We start from the raw sequence: 13,132 nt of genomic DNA, 5'->3' as shown, positions 1-13,132 counted from the left end.
CAGGTGCTAGAGGCTCCCCCAGGTGGGCTTTGGGGCTCCCTTCAGCTGACTTGGAACTTGAGTTGTTCTGTGCTGAATTGGCAGTGGGGAGGACCGCAGCTCAGGGGTGATTTAGGGGTGGGGGAAAGCAGTGATTCCGAGAGGGGCCCTACAGGGGGGGTTGGGGGGGTGGGAAGGTGGGGCCCCCAGACAAGGAATCAGGAAGAAGAGCCAGTGGCTGGAGGAGGGGAATGGAGGGAAGCACCTGGGGAGGAGGGTTGTGGGATTGGGCACAGCTGGGATCCCGAGGACCGTGAGCCTTGAAAGCAGAGTAAGAGAGATGAGAGGGCAGGGAGGGCCCTGCACAGAAGCAGGCTCTTCCTCCTACCCACAGTCCCTGGGTTGATGAGAGGACCCAGAAGGTAAGAGAGAAGCAGTCTTGGAGAAGGGAAGTGAGCACCACCGCAGCGCCCAGGGCAGGGCGGGTGGCCTCCAGGAGGTGCGGCCCTGGAAGAAAGGTGCAGGAGGAATGCAGAGGAACCAAACAAGCGATCAGGAAAAGAATCACTATGATAAAGTAAGAGTCAAAATCAACAGGCAACCAGAGACCAGAGACATCCTGCAGGGGAGGGGGAGGGAGAGGGACCAGGACAGGGGAGGGAAGAGCCCAGGGACTGTGGTGATGGTGCGAGGGTGGATTGGTGGTGGGAATTCTGTGGGGACTACACCTGAGAGGAGAAAGCAAGCATACACAAATGATAATGAAAAAAAATATATAAATCAATTAATTAGAAAATGGGTGGTGGGAATTTCACGGGGAAACCATACATTGTGCACAACTGAAGGATGATGTAATAAATATATTAAAAAAAAGAAAGGGGCGAGACCCGTCACGGCAGGGCCTGGGGCTGGCCTCACAGAGGGGCTGCTCCAAGAAAGGCTCCTCAGGAGTCAAGGCCTTACCCTCTCCCCTCCCTCCCTCCTTCCCCCTACAGATGAGCGAACACCAGGTGCTCCTAGCCTCTGACTTAGACTTCCTTCTGGAAAACAGCAGCTCTCCCTATGACTACAGAGGAGAAAACGACAGTGACTCCTGCTGCGCCTCCCCACCCTGCCAGCAGGACTACAGCCTCAACTTCGACCGGGCTGTCCTGCCGGTCCTCTACAGCCTCCTCTTTGTGCTGGGGCTGCTGGGCAACGGCGCGGTGGCCACCGTGCTGCTGAGCCAGCGGGCGGCCCTGAGCAGCACTGACATCTTCCTGCTACACCTGGCGGTGGCTGATGTGCTGCTGGTGCTGACCCTCCCGCTCTGGGCGGTGGACGCTGCTGTCCAGTGGGTCTTTGGCTCAGGCCTCTGCAAAGTGGCCGGTGCCCTCTTCCACATCAACTTCTATGCAGGGGCCCTCCTGCTGGCCTGCATCAGCATTGACAGGTACTGGAGCATCGTGCATGCCACCCAACTCTACCGCCGGGTGTCCCTGGGCCGCATACCCCTCATCTGTATCATTGTCTGGGGGCTCTGCCTGCTCTTTACCGTCCCTGACTTCATCTACCTGTCGGCCCAGCACGATATGCGCCTCAATGCCACCTTCTGCCAGTACACCATCACGAAGTGGCGCCGCACATTTCTGCAAGGACTGCAGCTGGTGGCTGGCTTCCTGCTGCCCTTGCTGGTCATGGCCTACTGCTACACCCGCATCCTGACTGTGCTGCTGCTCTCCAGAGGCCGACGGCGGCTGCGAGCCATGCGGCTAGTGGTTACGGTGGTGGTGGCCTTCACCCTCTGTTGGAGCCCCTACCACCTGGCTCTGCTGGTGGACATCCTCATGGAACTGGGGGCCTTGGCCCGCAACTGTGGTCGAGAAAGCCAGGTAGACGTGGCCAAGTCAGTCACCGCAGGTCTGGGCTACCTACACTGCTGCCTGAACCCCTTGCTTTATGCCTTTGTGGGTGTCAAGTTCCGAGAGCACATGTGGATGCTGTTTATGCGCCTGGGGTGCCCAGTGCAGAGAGGGCAGCCGTCGTCTTCCCGCCGGGATTCATCCTGGTCTGAGACCACAGAGGCCTCCTACTCAGGTTTGTGAGGCTGGCTTGGGGGATCCCCTCTTGCCACCTGTTTTCCTCCTCATGCCGTCTGACTTCCTCCTCATGCCAGTCTCCTCCCCACTCTTGTCAATAAGCCTAGCTCCCCACACTCCTGGGATTGCTCAGCAGCCCCAGCACCACCAGGTTTCTCAGGGAGCCGCCCTCCTGCCTCCAGGGGCTGCTCCTGTGCTGCCAAGCCCCATCCTGCCGCTCCAGAGGCTGCCTCGGGTTGACTGCCTGGAGTTCCATCACCTTCTGATTCAGCAACTAGACCGTGGCTTCCCAGGTGCAGGGAGCACGAGGCAAACAGCTTAGTGGAAGCTGCCCCATGGGGCCTCGGCTCAGGCCCCCCCAGTTCTGCAGTGACTGTGGCTATGGTCCTTTCAAAGACCTCTATACTTGCTCTCTTATATTCCGGTGTCTAAAACTCTGCTTAAAGTATTTTAATAAACAGGATAATCACCCAGTGGACTGTGGTTGGGGATTATTGGGGTTTTGGTGGTGGGCCTGGTGTGGTAACATACATTTGAAAAGGTATGAACCTTATCCCCAAAACATATAGCGTTGTAAGCCAAGGTTACCTCAATTAAAACACAGGGTGGAGCCACCGCGCTGACTCCCCTAAGGAAGTGAATGTGCCACCATCCAGTTGGCTGGAGATGGGGCTGGGGAGGAGGGCCCTGAGGATTTGGCTGGGGAAGCTCATACCACTCTGGGCACATACCCAATTTCATCCAGATTTGAGAGTAGGCTTTGGTTCGTGGCTTCTAAAGGAACACTTTTAAGATTGTAAAGTGAAGGGCACCTGCAAGAAGTCTCAGTGATGCCAGACCAGTAAAGATATTGGCAGTAGGCAGAATAAAAGATGCCCACACTCTAATCCCCAGAAATTGTGACTTGTGTCCCTTGGGTGACAAGAGGGAATTGAGGTTGCCAGTTGGCTGACCTTAAAACAAGATGCTCTTGGATTATCCAGGCAGGTTCAGGGTCATCACTAGACTCCTTAAAAGTGAAAGGAAGAAATCGGGGCAGGAAGAGCACAAGGGACTATGGAGACAGTTCATGGATGTTATGGTGGGAGATTTATAGGGACTACACATGAGTGGAGAAATTAAATATTGTGCAAAAATAAACAGTAGTGTAAGAAAATAAAAAAACTTTAATAAAAAATGAAATATTTTAAAAAATGAAAGGAAGGCAGGAGAGTCGGAGACACTGATGTTGCTGCCTTTGAGGTTGGAGGAAGGAGATCACACAACAAGAAATGCAGGCAAACTCGAAAAAGCTGGAACAGACCAGGAAATGTAATCTTCCACCCCAACCCTGGTTTCCCCAGAGGGAAGTATAGCCCTCCCTGCCAACAACTTGATCTTAGCCCCATGAGGTTCATGCCAGACTTCCGATTCCTGAGCTGTAAGACAATATGTTTGTTCTGGTCACACATCCCTGGGAACTCACTGGCAGCACTGAAGACCCTAACAGAGTCCATTAGCGCCGTCTGTGCCACGCCATCTTTATGCTGCTAGGTCACCTCACCTTCTTCAATTACGGTGCTACCTAGTATCCATTAGTGCCGTGAGTACCCTGCTCTTTGCCCTTCAACTGATTTCCATCTCACATCTCTGGCCCTTTCCACATCATTCGCCTACATACAGCTTTTTAAAGAAAACATTCATGGGCCTTGGGTTAAGGCTGAAATGGAAGAACACTTGTTATGTTCCTTAGCTAAGTAAGGAACCTCCATTTTGATATTGAAGCAAGTGGACAGACTAACCTCCCAAACAGCATAAGATTTGAAAGCAGAGTTCCACCCTGGAAACAGCAAGCTGTGTGGGCGGGAGAATGGAGATCCAAAGAAAGTTAACTGAAGACTTGGGTAGGGAAGGGGCTTATCCTTTTGTTATTTTGTAGATGAACTAGCTTTCTGTGGCCTTCTTGAATTATTAACTCGCTGTTACAAATGAAGTGATGTGGTCTCTTTTTTAAAAAATAACACATCCTCAAAAAAAAGTATTAAATTTGTGCCTTAAGCCACTAAGCTCGTGGCAATGTGTCATGGCAGCAATAGGAAACAAATGCAATGCTGATTCCAGTCTCTTCCCAGATGATCTCCTACAAATGGGCAGGCCACTGAAGTACTTGTGGGACAGTCACAAGAGCAAAGAGAAACCCAGATGGAAAGTGCTCTGTGATGGAGCGTGTCTGTGTCCAGACACACCCCACAGAGACTCAGGTGTCCAGGGCCTTGGACAAAAGATCAAGGGTTTGTTCTGTTATTGGTGCAGGTTGTCAATGAACAGACTTGGCTAACATGTGAATTGCAGAAAACATTTTATTTATTAATTTATTTAATAAACAAGTACACTGGCTCGGATGGCTTTGTTCAATATCAAGAGCAACTAAATTCGTGAATGTTTCTTTTATCTCTAGGTAGGTGTAACAGGTTACATCTCCCAGCAGCCCTGGTTTTGAAATACTGCCTTTGAAACATCTCTCTCCAACATACTCTCATTCTCTCAATGTACCACCCCTGAAAGCTCACTTTTCTTTTGCATTTTGTTCTACATGTCGAAACTATAGGGTCTCAGTGAGACCTAAGTTGATACAAAGGGCACTTGAGTACCATCAAGGGCATAAAATGGTTAGCAATTGAAGCCCTGCTTAAGAACAATCATGGTTAACAACGCACAGCTTTAAAACAGTATTTAAATTCTAATACCCATAACTTCACAGAAACAAAGATATTTTTCTAAAACTTCTTACTTTTCTAAAGTGACTCATCTCGCCAAAACACATGCTCAGATAACTTTTAACGACCTTGATTCTGTTTCTTGGCAACAAAATCCTTGCCAAGCTTTTTCATCACATCCCCATGGCTAATCCCTTCGGTCTGCTGCCTTACTATTCTGTAATACTCCTTCACATACATGGCGAAGGGTCTCACATGGGGCACAATGGGGGTCCCATCTTTCCGAGTTAACGGCAGCATGACCAGAGTTCCCCTGCATTTGGCACAGATAAAGCGCTCGGTGTTCAACGATCTGGTGTAGCGGCCAACCCTATCAAGAAAAGAGACACGACATAGCAAAACAATCACCAACTGTACCCCCTGTTTCTTCTCTGAGCTGGCGGCCTTGCACCCACAGCAAGTCTTTTCTGTAGGTTCACAGAGTGGGGCACCAGACAGTGGCAGTGGTCAGGCCAACTCAAAGTAGGAAGGAAATGAAAAAGAGCACAAAAAAACAGCACATGGTCTCCCTGGTGGCACAAGGGGTTAAGCACCGCACTATGAAGCAATCCGCAGCCTCTGCAGCATGAGTTCGATCCCCAGCCGGCCAGGGAGAAACCCACATGGCACAGCAGCCCTCTCCTGTCTCGCCCGCTGCTCCCCTCAGCAGTGTATTTTAGTCAGTCTGCCTGTTCTGTTCCCCACTCTGTCTCTGATGAGTCCTCTCACCTCCCGCATCTCTGGCCTGCACCCCAGCTCTTGTAGGCATAAATAAATAAATCTTTTTTTAAAAAAAAAAGCAGCACAGAGGTGTTGCTGTTCACATCACAGAGCTGTGTACTTACTACTAAAATCACTGAAGAACCACTTGGAAAGTCACAGTGAAAACATAAACGGGAAAAGCCTGAGGAGCAAGGTCTCACCTGGTCTTGCACTGCGTGCATTCATAATGAATCCTATAGTTAATCTTGTAGTTATGGCAACGGGTGACCTTTGGCAGCTCTGGGTGCACCAGGTTAGACATTTGGGCATAATACTTCCATGCGTCGCCATGAGAGTCACGGACACCATCGAGCAGCCAGGACGCTGCATGGCATATTTCATGGATCAAAGTATCCCGGAGTCGGTCTTGAAAGATGAATGAAAAGAAATCATGAGCATTTCAAACTGATTCCCTCTGTTCTGCTCCCCAATAACCCCAGACTCTCAACCCCACTAGACGCAAAGCCCTCTTCTAGAACAGCAAATGCAAGCAAGCATGAGTATCCTCTCCCTAGGATTCTGGAAGAGAAATTTCTCCCAACTGCAACCCAGTTTTGTTAATGGCAGAGAACCCTTGGCAAGAAAGTCTTTTCACAGGAGCTCCAACAGACCCCTTTTTTGTGGGATGCTGCTGGAAATACATCCAGCCAAGACCTGGCTTCTGCCCTTCAGGAACGTAAGTGGACAGGGTGGGCGCATTGCTGGCCAAAGAATTAGACCAGGAGAAGCTCCACAAACTGAGGTCTGAGTTGGGCCCCAAAGTTGGCAAACCTTAGTTGGGCCATTCTAAGTGTGGCGAGCAAAGGCTGGCGCCAGGAAGGCATGTGGTGCATTTGGAAGGTTAGTGTGAAGAAAGCCTGGCTGAAGCACAGGGTAGTAGCAGAGCAGCGAGAGACAAGACTGGCTGAGCAGAGTGGCGGAGCACGACGACAGTCTCGAAAGCCAGGCCTCAGGTATTAGCCAGGTCAGGGAAAGCAATGCAGCAGCATTGAGGAGACTGAATAGAGCAGAGAAGGGTGCGGTGACAAAGGCCCAGACCTGGGCAGAAGCAAAGTGGAGAAGGAATGATGACACGAGAGACAGTGTGAAGATCTGGTGATTGCTACAGGGACTTGAAGTTCAGCCCATGGGAGAACAGAGATACTGCTGCGGGCGACAGGGACCTGCTGAGAGAAAGTGAGGCCTGAAAGAGAGATGGACCAGCTGTATTCTCAGGGATAGTGAGACCTCCAATAATAATGTCTTCTAAGCAGCATGCAGTAGGCCTGTTCACTCAGGAAGGGGGTAAAGCTGTGACACAGGCTGCCGGAGCATACCAACACCTGAGAGAATCTTAATAGGTGCTGGGTCCGAAGGAAAGTGTGCAGCAGAGAGGCTGCTGGGCTCCTGCCATCACCTGCGGAGTCGCAAACTTTCAGGGAGATCTCAATCTTGGCGTAGCGCTCCCTCTTCGGGTAACGTATCTCACCGGTGGTGCACAAGCCAGCAGTTCTCAGCATCTTTTTATTCCAGCCAATGTCTATTTTCTCTGGCATCTGGGGATGCAAAGCCGACAAAGTGACTAAGGAAGCAGTTCTCTGCTGACCAGAAACTATCAGCTCAAAAGGCTTTTGCAAATATAAACATTCTAGGGAGAACAAAAGCCAAGTTGAAGTACAGGCAAAGACATTTAATTGCATTGGGGATACAGGGGAGATTGCTGAGAGCATGTGAATGCAGCACTTGTGCTCCCTCCTATGGAAACAAAGTCAGGGGTAGTCGGAAGTGGAGGACAGGCCTGCTGAGGTAGGAGACAAAAGAAACCATGGCCAAAGAGTGGGGAGGCAAAATTTAAAATGCAACAAAAACACTCAGGATCCAGTAATCAGAGTTGACTGATGTAGCACCACTGTTGTCAGGAAGGGCACCAAGGGCTGGGGAACCTTTGGACAATATAAGTACTTTCCCTGCACAAAGTTCTGTCACCAAAGGCAATAAAGTCTGAAAAACCTAATGCCCCACAGCTCTCTCTGCCTCCACAGTCTCCTCAATCCAGCCCACACCCCCATGCTCCTTCCAGGTTAATGTCTTTCAGCAGCCACTTCATGTCACATCATATCCTTGTGCAGTGGTGCCACAGATTGCCATGTAAGCTCCTGCACCTGGCTCTCAGGGTGCTCCAGCATATACTTTTACACTATCCAAAAAAAAAAAAAAAAAAAAAAAAGCTAACAAGTATTCAAGTAGTGCTTAGTATGTTGGAGAACCTGTTCTCAGCACATTTAGTTAGATGAACTTCCTTAGACCTAACAATAATTCTATGAAGTGGCAGGTACTGCTACTGTCCCCATTTTATAGGTGGGGAAACTGAGGCAAAGAGGAGCTAAGTAATACTTGCTCAAGATCACATATTTCTTTGATGTTTCCCTTCAACTTGAATCCTCTAGTCCAGGTAGTCAAACCTCTACACATGCCTGCTCCCCACCACTGTTGTTCTCTCCACTTACTTCTTTCAAGAAGCAGAAAATGGTGCCTCCCTGGTGCAAGGGGTTAAGCACAGCATTGTGAAGCTATCCTCAGCCTCTGCAGCACGAGTTCCATCACCAGCCGGACAGGGAGCTACCCACATGGCACAGCAGACCTCTTCTGTCTCACCCACTGCTCCCCTCAGAAGTGTCAGTCAGTTCTGTTCCCCACTCTGTCTCTGGTGAATCCTCTCACCCCCTGCACCTCTGGCCTGTGCCCAAGTTCTTGTATGCATAAATAAATAAATCTTAAAAAAAAAAGAACCAGAAAATGGGCCTCCCTGGTGGTGCAAGGGGTTAAGTCTTAGCACTATGAAGCTATCCGCAACCGCTGCAGCATGAGTTTGATCCCCGGCTAAGGAGCTGACCCACATGGCACAGCAGACCTCTCCTGACTCGCCTGCTGCTCTCCTCAGCAGTGTATTTCAGTCAATCCACCTGTTCTGCTCTTCACTCTGTCTCTGGTGAATCCTCTCACCCACCGCATCTCTGGCCTACACCCCAGTTCTTGTATGCATAAATAAATAAAAATAAATCTTAAAAAAAAAAGAAGAAGAACTAGAAGGAAAACTCTCACTTCCTCCTGGCAATCCTACTTCCTTACCACTCAGGCTCTCGGTGATTCATCCCTCTGTGGGTCTCCCATGGTAGTGACAGTTTATACCATATATTATAACCCACAAACACTGTCTTTTTCTTCCACATATGCAAGACTCCACTCCTCCTCTAACTGACTCTTCCCAAGGGCAGGAAATACAGTTAGCACATCTCGATATGTCACAACAGCCAGGACTGCTGGGCATGCGAGAGAGGCTCACTAAGTGTTAATTCCTTACCTTTTCATCAAAGACAGTTCTGTTAAACAGAGCATAGATTTTCTGAACCAGCTCATCCTTATTTTGCTTGAATTTCTTCCCAGAATACTGCTTTGATTTCTCAAGGTCATGCAAGAAACATCCAGGGATATTGCACATAACATCCCTGCAAAGGTAAAATTGACTGAGATCTTATAGCAGAAGAAATAAGTTAGAAGAAATGCATACATACAGATCATATCAACAGAGACTCTGAAACTTGATGGCCCCTCTTTCAAGTCCTTGTGAGGGTGTTCAGCCCATGGTCTCAACCTCAGCAGGAGGGGTACCACCGCTGCATCTGTAGTCTCCGTCTCTCCCCTGAGATCTAGTTCTGAGTTTACACTTTGCCTGATGAAAATTGCCAAATAACATGGCCACGGCTCTGGTTCAACGTGTTTATTTCTCCAACTTCTGTTTGTAATGGGTGACATTTTAAAATTCATTTCTCCCTTCCCCCATATTCAGTTAAGCACAAACACAGACCTCACCATCCTACTTCCCAGCCCACCATCACCACCCCAGTTCAAGTTTCCCCGCCCTCCATGCCATGACACCACAGCATTCATCTAACCGTGTTCCTCAGCTCCAGGTTCATTTTGGTGTAATCTAACCACACCCCCTCCAGATTAATTTTGTTAGGCCTGGCTCCAGCTATTAATATGTCCCTCTCTGGCTTTTCACTAACTGCTTGGTCTCGCATTCCAGGTCTGGGTCGATCTGTTCCCACCCTCTTATTTCCAGCCCCCATTCCCACTCTGCCAAAGTGAGTAAGGTCACTGTTCCCTGAACCTCAAGTGTGATTTCCCACCGTTTATTCATTACTTGGCACAACTTATCCTATCCGCTCACATCTCCACCTCTACTGAGAACCACCAGCTGTTGTGCTTTATCATATGCAAAGAATTTCCTTCTGCATTGTCCTATTTAATCCTCCCCCACCCTCCAAAGAAACTATTACTACTCTTATGACCTCTACTTCACAGCAGTTAAGTGGCTTGCCCAAAGTTCTCTGAGACAAGGAATCTTCTGACCCAAATCTCAGGGTCTTTCCCTTAAACCATTATTGCTGCCACACTCCCAAGGCCTAATTCAAAAGGCCCAAAAAATAGTGCTGAGCACACGAAGGACCCCATGCTTATGATAACTATTTAAAATGAAACATCTTTATCTTGGCTGGACCCATCCACAAGTCCAAGGAGATGAGTCCACAGCGCCGGAAAGATAAAATAGGAGCAAACACAGGGAAGTGGGTCCTTAACTTAACAGCACTCCTGAAACTTGAAATTTTGCCAAAACACCAGAAAAGGCAAAGGCAACAGAACTCAGGGTATTCATTCCAAAGCCTGACATGAGGGACGCTAACATTTCTGTCTCCAATTACTTAGTTCTAAAAGCAATTTTGTGTCAGAAAAGGTGGCAGGTGGTTCAGATCTGCACACCTCAGCAGGGACCATGACCCCTCTGAGTGTGTGCTCTTGTCAAACAGGCCTTGTGGCTTAGCATGCCTTCACCTCAACATCTGTGCCAACTTACTGCAGGCTGAGCATCTCCACATCAGAGGAACCAACAAGACCCCAAAAGGGTACACCAGACACCATGACCAGCAAGCAGCCTACACAGAAACAATGCTAAGCACAACAGGAAGCCTACAGGCTGAAACAGGAAGTACCAAGGCAGCAGTGAGAAGCCTAAACAAATTACCTCTTTTGGATGCTGCAGATGACAATGACACTAGGGACAGCTTCTTCCTTCTTCAGTCACATGCTCTAGCAAAGCAACCTGGGAGCTACCCAAAATACACATCCCTATAGGCAAAGCAGCTGAAACATGCCTGTTAGTATCAAAGAAACTCTGCTGAAAGGGGATCCATGGAAGAGGACACGCTAAACGGCTGTCAGCTACCTTATCCGGCGAGAACAGTCTCTCTGCTTAGATCCAAGTTGCGCTGTTGCCCCAAATGCCTGACACATTGTTCTTTTTCTCCCAAGATGCATTTTTTTTTTATTTTTTGAAGATTTATTTATGCATACAAGAGCTAGAGCACAGGCCAGAGATGCAGGGAGTGAGAGGATCCACCAGAGACAGAGTAGGGAACAGAACAGGCAGACTGACTGAAATATACTGCTGAGGGGAGCAGCGGGCGAGACAGGAGAGATCTGCCTCGCCATGTGGGTTTCTCCCTGGCCGGCCGGGGATAGAACTCATGCTGCAGAGGCTGCAGATTGCTTCATAGTGCGGTGCTTAATCCCTTGCGCCACCAGGGAAGCCCCCAATATGCATTTAGTGCCCAAATACAGGTAAAAATTAAATGTACAGTCCTTCTAATATATTCCTTCTCTTGTAAGCAAATATTACTCCTGAATGCAAGCACAAACAAATAAATTATGCTCACTGCATGTGTTTATGGGAAAAGGTGAGTGCTTCCTGGAATCTAAATGAGAAAGTGTGAATATTCTGCTTCAAGTATGAACATGTCTTTGGTCTAAATGCCCTGTTTGCAGTATCAATTATATACAGCTGAATAAAAACAAAAGACCTAAGGGGGCGGAGCAACATGGCGGCGAGGAGATGCTGCGAGTAAATGCTGCGAGTAAGATCTCCCATTAAAAAAAGTTAATAGGGCGGAACTGCCATCTTCCAGTAAGTCGCCAAAATGACTAACACAAAGGGAAAGAGAAGAGGGACCCGCTATATGTTCTCTAGGCCTTTTAGAAAACATGGAGTTGTTCCTTTGGCCACATACATGCGAATCTATAAGAAAGGTGATATTGTTGACATCAAGGGGATAGGCACTGTTCAAAAAGGAATGCCCCACAAATGTTACCATGGCAAAACCGGAAGAGTCTATAATGTTACCCAGCATGCAGTTGGCATTGTTGTAAACAAGCAAGTAAAGGGCAAGATTCTTGCAAAGAGAATTAATGTTCGTATTGAGCACATTAAGCACTCTAAGAGCCGAGATAGCTTCCTGAAACGTGTGAAAGAAAATGATCAGAAGAAAAAGGAAGCCAAAGAGAAGGGTACTTGGGTTCAGCTGAAGCGCCAGCCTGCTCCACCTAGAGAAGCACACTTTGTGAGAACCAATGGGAAGGAGCCTGAGCTGCTAGAACCTATTCCCTATGAATTCATGGCATGATAGGTGTACAAAAAGAAATAAAAGAGCTCTGGGCTACAAAAATGTTTCAACTAATTGAGTAGAAGTGTGGTGTCCCCTCTCTAAAAAATATTTAAAGCAAACTTTTAATTATATCGTAAAAAAAAAAAAAGTTAATAGGGAGGAAAAGCGGCAGGTCCCAGTGAGAACTGGGACACGGAAGATAAACAGGTGACGCCAGCAAACTGCCCAAAGAAGAAAGTTGCCATAAAAGAGGACCAGAAGGGAGGAAAGCGCAGAACCCTGCTCCCCTCCCCCGCCCACAAAGTCGACTAAAACGACCAACAAGAGCAAACTACGCAGCAAGCGGGACTGTGAGTGGAAAGGAACTATTTCAGCCACCACACCCCGTGAACGGGAGCTGCGGAGAACCCTGCAGGATCCGCCACGGAGGTGAGCTCCAGGCGCCATTAAAGAGAGCCCTGCCCCCCAGGAGGAGGCCAGCACCAGCACACAGCCCCGGGCCGCCCGGTAAGCTTGCTAAAAGCGGCGCGCTGAAAAAGCAGACACGGATCGGGATCGCGCTGAAAAGCAGTGCGGTTGAAAAGCAAACGCAGATCCGGATCGGATCGCAGCTGCCCAGGTCCCCGCGCCTGCGACCTAGGCTTGCGGGGAGACCGCGGAGGCCCTCCCTGAGTGAGCAGGAACCAGGCGCCCAGGCACGGGAGCGGGATTCAAAAGGCGCCATTCCCACGCCACTGAACTGGGCTACAGCCCGCGTCCTGGAACTGAGGGCTTTGGAACTGAGACCCGGGGCACGAAATTAGGGGCGTGGGTTCCCCACGACGGTGGGGCACAAGGCAGACACAGTACCCCAAAGCCGTTGAGGTGTACCCTACCATCCCCGCTCTGTTCCCTGTCCCACGGGGTGGAAAATCAGCTCCCCAAGGGCTCTAGGAGAGATCTCTGGCGCCACCTAGCGACTTGAAACCAGCAGAGGATCCTGAAGGAGTCAGTGGCCAGCTGGGGAGTTAGCCCACGCCGGGCCCCTTCCGACCAGTAGTCTGAGCCCACAGGGGGAGCGAGCACCCACAGCCGGGGCAGACCAGGCGCGCAGAAGAGT

At 49.4% G+C, this 13,132-nt stretch overlaps 3 protein-coding genes across 3 annotated transcripts; 2 read left to right on the top strand and 1 right to left on the bottom strand.

Annotated features, from left to right (window-relative positions):
- Window positions 1-974: 974 nt before the first annotated feature.
- Window positions 975-2,195, top strand: CXCR3 (C-X-C motif chemokine receptor 3; the record flags this gene model as incomplete). Its single annotated transcript, XM_084258574.1, has 1 exon — window positions 975-2,195. The coding sequence occupies one exon, from the start codon at window positions 975-977 to the stop codon at window positions 2,061-2,063; it is 1,089 nt and encodes a 362-aa protein (XP_084114700.1). The 3' UTR covers window positions 2,064-2,195.
- A 2,678-nt stretch (window positions 2,196-4,873) lies between these two features.
- On the bottom strand, window positions 4,874-9,144 carry GCNA (germ cell nuclear acidic peptidase; the record flags this gene model as incomplete). Its single annotated transcript, XM_084258930.1, has 4 exons — window positions 8,895-9,144; window positions 6,951-7,089; window positions 5,716-5,920; window positions 4,874-5,123 (listed from the first exon to the last, which is right to left on the bottom strand). Exons 1-4 carry the CDS (start codon window positions 9,030-9,032, stop codon window positions 4,874-4,876), a joined length of 732 nt encoding a protein of 243 aa, XP_084115056.1. The 5' UTR covers window positions 9,033-9,144.
- Window positions 9,145-11,568: 2,424 nt separating this feature from the next.
- LOC311187150 (large ribosomal subunit protein eL21-like) lies at window positions 11,569-12,318 on the top strand (the record flags this gene model as incomplete). Its single annotated transcript, XM_084258429.1, has 1 exon — window positions 11,569-12,318. One exon carries the CDS (start codon window positions 11,569-11,571, stop codon window positions 12,049-12,051), a length of 483 nt encoding a protein of 160 aa, XP_084114555.1. The 3' UTR covers window positions 12,052-12,318.
- Window positions 12,319-13,132: the final 814 nt, after the last annotated feature.

This window comes from Talpa europaea (genome assembly GCF_964194135.1).
Source record: "Talpa europaea genome assembly, chromosome: X".
NCBI classification, from domain to species: domain Eukaryota; kingdom Metazoa; phylum Chordata; class Mammalia; order Eulipotyphla; family Talpidae; genus Talpa; species Talpa europaea.
This window is presented reverse-complemented; position numbering and strand designations above follow the sequence as displayed.